Source organism: Solanum tuberosum, unplaced genomic scaffold, assembly GCF_000226075.1.
Source record: "Solanum tuberosum cultivar DM 1-3 516 R44 unplaced genomic scaffold, SolTub_3.0 scf00334, whole genome shotgun sequence".
In the NCBI taxonomy this organism is placed as follows: domain Eukaryota; kingdom Viridiplantae; phylum Streptophyta; class Magnoliopsida; order Solanales; family Solanaceae; genus Solanum; species Solanum tuberosum.
Window position 1 is genome coordinate 318,617 of NW_006239254.1, and position 6,056 is coordinate 324,672.

A 6,056-nucleotide genomic window follows, 5' to 3' on the forward strand; every position below is an offset into this window, starting at 1 on the left:
CTGAAGTCTAGAGGTATTAGAGAAGAGCAGTTCCCTCAGTTTAGCAGACTCCCTTTCAGTGACTGAGCTTTCAATCACCAAAAAAAAAAAAATACCACCATGAATAACCTGCCACATTTCAGATTAAAGCCCAATGTTTTCATCTAAACCACTGATTTTCATGCACCTTTTTTTTTTTTTTTTTTTTTTTCATTTAATAAGCAGTTCCCTCAGTTTAGCAGACTCCCTTTCAGTGACTGAGCTTTCAATCACCAAAAAAAAAAAAATACCACCATGAATAACCTGCCACATTTCAGATTAAAGCCCAATGTTTTCATCTAAACCACTGATTTTCATGCACCTTTTTTTTTTTTTTTTTTTTTCAAGTTATAAATAAAAGTTGTTTCAAGAAACTGAAACAAGAGTAAGGTGTGGAGAAAAAAAGGGGAAAAGGGACTAAAAGTGTAGTGGGTTGGGAAAGAGGACAAAAACCCACAAAAAAAAAAAAGTTGCAGTTAGGAGCACTAGAAGAGTGAATCAGACTTTTTTAAAAAAAAATAAAAAAATAAAAAAATTATGGGGTATTTTTTTAATTTTTCTTTTTGTTGATTAACTTTTGATTTGTGGGTCTTTGTCTGCATGTAAGGCTTTGTGTCTTTATGTTGCAATTTTGCTGAAATAATATAGTGTTGTAAGTATTCACAGGAAACAAAAGAGAGAAAAAAAAGCAAGGGGAAGAGAAAGAAAAAGATGACTAATTTTTTGTTGCTTTTGTAAATGTTTAGTGTTGATGATGACTATTGAGGTCTCATGTCGGTTCTTAGATATGATGGATTCTTCTTGTTGAAAGAAAGTTGCTTTATTCATCCCTTCTTTGGATCTTTACTTTTTGGTACAAATCAGTTTCTGGGGTTGCTTAAAAATTGAATCTTGATGGTGTATTCAAGCTGAAATAATCAAGGTATGTAGTAATCTTTGTTGGAAGTAAGTTTTTTTTTTGTTTCTTAAATTGGAAAGTTGGAAACTTTGTAACACTTTGGTTTGATTTTGTTGTATAGGAATAAGGAGAAGTTCAAGATCAGAATCTTTTAAGCACAGTTTATAATGGCAGATTATAATTCTTTACCATCTCCAATGGAGAATTCAAGAAAAACCTCTTCTTTTTTTGGTTCACCAAGGTTGTTTACTTGTTTTTCTGCTAAGGGGTTTCCTGATACTGAGTCTATTATGAGTCCAACTTCAATTCTTGATAGTAAGCCTTTCACTGTTTTGAGAAACCCCTTTTGGTCTGATCCAAAATCTCCTAAACCAGAAAGTAGAGTTCATTTTCAGAAACTTGACTCAAAAGGGGTTGGTCTTGGTCTTGTTGATGCTCTGATTGATGAAAAATCTGATTCTAAAGAAATGAATTCTATTAGTAGAATGGTTGTTCTTGGTTCACAGTTGAAGATTCAGATCCCTACATTGCCTCCTTCTTTTAATTACCCTACTGATTCACCACCTTCACCTGGTGATTTTGGTATCAAGACTAGAAATTCTCAGTTAGGTTCTTTCTCTCCTGGCTTTTCACCATCTCCTGTGAAGAAATCTCCATTTGGTTCCTCAAATTCTAACATAGATATCCCAAATTCACCTGGGGCTTTTAGTAGTCTCTCTGCTGCTGAAATGGAGCTTTCTGAGGAGTATACTTGTGTAATTTCATATGGTCCAAATCCAAGAACAACTCATATATTTGATGATTGTATTCTTGAAAGCTGTTGTGGTGTTGTTAAGTACTCTGCATCAAGAAAAGAAAATGAAACTTTTCCTAATCCTCCAATGAGCTATCCATCTGAGAGTTTTCTCAGCTTCTGTCACAATTGCAAGAAGAATCTTGGAATAGGGAAAGACATTTACATGTACAGGTATTCCAAATTTTCTGGTTTTTACAAAATTTCAAAACTTGACTAGTAGCTCCTAGTTATGATCTGTTTAGCTCTCGCTTCGCCGTAGATTTTGAACTTGAATCTTGAAGTGTGGCTTTGGAACTTTCAAGTTGTATTTGGATATGCATTATGTTGGTAAAAAGTTGAAGTTTTGTGAGTTGAAGTCCCAAAAACCAAAAAACTAGTCTAGACCGGTTTTTGGTTAGATTCAAAATCTATAGCCAAACGCTAGCTTAATCTTAGTCATAAGGGGAAGACTTTTCCTTTTTGCATGATTTAACTTATTTGATATGTCCTTTAAGTTGTTTGATACTCACTATACTTGTTCTAGTACAATTTACTCTTGAGCAAGGTTAATTTGAACTTACCCTTTGGCAAATTTCTAGTAGCATTCAGAGTTTTAGCAAAGTTTTTTTTTTTTTTTCTGTAAAATAACCTTTAAAAAATGTTTATGACATTATGAGACTAAGTCCAAAAGTAGGTTTAGATGTTAAAGTTTCATAGCCTATTCTAAAGTATTTTGATGATTTCATATGATCTGTTTGTTTGATTAATGTGGTCATGAGGGTCAGATTTTTACTTCTCTTTGTTCATGATTTAATTGTTGTCTGACACACCTTTTTTTAGAATAGTTTACTCTTCTACTCTTTGCAAATTTTTGGTAGTAGGATTGAGAACTTCTGTAAGGTTCTGTATTCTGTGAAAGATTCTTTAAAATGACACTAACATTTGAAGAGTCGTAGATTAAGTTAGAAGGTTAGTAGGTGTTGTCGTGCTTTTTGGTGGGATTAGGCTTGGCAGTAGTCTGGAGCATCATGTATGTCGTAGTATTAGCCTTATTCGTTTCTTGCCTTTTGATATTTGTTACCATATATATGACAATGTTTTTGTTCCTTTTTCTATATGCTTTGTATTGCTCTCCATATTAGTTATCATGTTTTCTTCATTGGCCTATTTCCTCATTCATAACTACTAATGCACTTGAGTCGAGGGTCTTTCAGAAACAACCTCCAAGGTTTGCATATTCTCTACCCTCGAAAAATTTCCCTTTTGTAATTGTGTATTGTGTTTTCTTTGTAGAGGTGAGAAGGCATTTTGCAGCAGTGATTGCAGATACAAAGAAATGATGTTGGAAGAAGGAATGGATAAATCAGAGACTGATGATAATGTATTTGGTATTATTTCCTAATAATAATAATGGTAATAATAATAATTGATGAGTGATAGCAAGTTTTGTCCTAGTAAGCAACTTGCAAGGTGTTAAAAGACTATTTGCAGATTCAGAAACTGTTTTTTGTAAATTGGATAATTGAATCTGTTTTAGACATATTTGGCACTTTTTTTTTTTTGGTTTAGGTGGGAAAAAAACATGTCTTGGTTGAGAAACAAGAGGAATGGATAAATCAGAGACTGATGATAATGTATTTGGTATTATTTCCTAATAATAATAATGGTAATAATAATAATTGATGAGTGATAGCAAGTTTTGTCCTAGTAAGCAACTTGCAAGGTGTTAAAAGACTATTTGCAGATTCAGAAACTGTTTTTTGTAAATTGGATAATTGAATCTGTTTTAGACATATTTGGCACTTTTTTTTTTTTGGTTTAGGTGGGTAAAAAAAATGTCTTGGTTGAGAAACAAGAAGGCTAATGAGATAATATTTGAAGTGATTGGTGAAATTTTTATTTTATTGAAAAAAAATATTGTAGTAGGTGATTATGGTGTCTGACACTACTTTGGATGCTTTATTGAAAGTTTTATTAATATAAATGATGTTGATTGATGATGTTAGAGTAAAGTTGATGGCATTAATCTTTAATTATAGTATTATAATATATACTAATCAATCCCATAATAATGCAAACATCATCATAACCAATGACCTCAATTGAGTAGATTCTTTTTATCTTATTTGGGGTGACCTTTTCTTTATTTGTTTATTGGTTAAGTTTAGTTTTTTTGACTAGGCTTTCAGGTTAAATTATTCACCTAGAGACTATCATGATGTTTAGTCTTATTATTATTATTATTATTATTATTAGTATTATAGGATAATGCTAAATAGCCAGAAAATTTGATCAGAAATTTTAAAAAATTATAATATCTTTTTTTATTTTAAAATAAATTGATCATTTTTCTATTTTTTAGTTAAAAGTTATTAAAGTTAAAACGGTAAAAATATTTATAAAGGTAAAATCATGTGTAAAATATTATTCTGACCAAATTTTTTGGCCAAAAGAATTTTTTGGCTATTATATAGTGTATATACAACAAATTATTCTACCTATGCTATTGTTTAATGTTTGTGTGACAACCTAGATGAAATAAAATAAAGAGATACGGATCAAATTTTAGAATATTAAATTAGTGTGCCTCGTGTAGCAACTTACATGATGGGTTCACCTAGATAAGCTCGAGGGGTTTATTAGTAGAAAATTACACAGATATATAGAGTAATTGTCGACCTTCGATTTTTTTGTGTCTATTAATTTCATATTTTGAACCAAAAAATTCTAGCTTCATCATCGAGTTCACCAATACTTTACATTTGATCATGGAACTTTTTACCTTCTCTTTTTTTTTTACAACAAATCAATTTATTTTATTATGATATAAATAAGGTCACTCTGATAAAAAAAATATATGCCGAATACAAATATCATGTTACTATAGTTTGGTATAACTATAAGTGCAAGAAATTTTGTACCATCATATTTGAAGTTTTATGAGGTGCTAAGAGGTAAAGTTTAGGCTAATATGTTATATAATATAGTCTTATATATTAAAACTAATAATTGTATGGACTATGATACTAACTTTATTATCTTTCTTACGAACTTGTAATATAATTAATTTTTTAGTACTACAACAATATAATTGTGCACTTTCACTAGTAGGGAGTTTTTTTCATTTCGCTATGCGTTGAGTTAATGCTTATTTGCGTGATCAATCGATGAACGGAGAAATTACGTGAATGATGAGACTAGCTTAATCTAAGGTCAAGACTTTTTCTTGATGGTAAATTTTGATCTACCGACACTAAAAACCTATAAAGGTGATTCGCACATATATTTTTCTTTGTGCGATAGAAAAATTATTTTCGATAAATGTTTGGAAAGAAAACAAAAGAAAAATTGGTCTTGGGAGTAATAAAACCTGAAAGGAGCAGAGGAAAGTAAGGTGTAACGACCCGAACCGTCATTATTGGGAAAAACAAGAATTCGAGAAATAAAAAAAATCTGGGCCACTATCCCGCCAGGGTGGGCCAGGTGCCGTTGGGGCAGGGTAAGTTGGCGCCAGAGCGGGATAAGCAAGGCAGAATGTGAATTGCAAGAAATCTTATTTTCTCCATCTCCCTAAAATACCTAAATAAGTCGTAGAAAAGCTGCTCTAAGCTTGAGAAGGAAGGAGAATGAGATTTCTAGCGTGGGGATGGTGAAATCTTGCGGATTCTTGGACAAATCTACCGTCGCGAATCCCGAAAAATTGGATTTGAAGTCAAAAACTCCGTACAACTGCTTAGCGCCCAGGTAGGCTAGGTTTTTACAATTGAGTAGTTTTAAATCTGTGCTTACTACGTGATATATGTAAATCAATGGTAGGATTGTGTGTAGACCTTCGTGCACCTAGTGAATTACATGAATAATCCTTAGAGTTTAAAGTATATGGGTTTATGCCTTGTGAGGAGGAATTGCTGAGTTGTTAAAAAAACCTAGAATTGCCATCATGGATAAGATTGGGTCAAGAATGAGGGCATGAAATCAAGAGTGGAACTATATTTATGAATGTATGCTACATCCGATAATTGAAGTGTTGACATTGAGAAATTATGATGAATTGTGATTAAACCCTAATGAAAAATCCTAATGATGAACTAGCGCTGAGTATGGTCAATTATTTTATATGTGATGGGGACTGAGGAGTAATTTGTAGGTGATGATTGTGAGTCTATGTTTGTGCGATGTATGCTTGTTCTTGTTTCATTATGATGCTTGTATATGTATGAATGTTGCAAGGTTGGTCACACTTGTTGTAAATGAGATAGATGAATATCATTGCCATGAATTCATGACTTAAATGTAAGATCTTGATGATGTACTGTGTTTGTGATTGTGATGTGTGAATGGGATCGAATTGTCATGTTCCTGCAT

The 6,056-nt window shown here is 32.1% G+C and overlaps 1 protein-coding gene across 1 annotated transcript; it reads left to right on the forward strand.

Moving 5' to 3' along the window:
* Positions 1–205: 205 nt before the first annotated feature.
* On the forward strand, positions 206–3,675 carry LOC102602108 (uncharacterized). Its single transcript, XM_006360714.2, has 4 exons — positions 206–940; positions 1,038–1,883; positions 2,985–3,079; positions 3,333–3,675. The coding sequence occupies exons 2-4, from the start codon at positions 1,084–1,086 to the stop codon at positions 3,344–3,346; spliced, it is 909 nt and encodes a 302-aa protein (XP_006360776.1). The 5' UTR covers positions 206–940; positions 1,038–1,083; the 3' UTR covers positions 3,347–3,675.
* Positions 3,676–6,056: the final 2,381 nt, after the last annotated feature.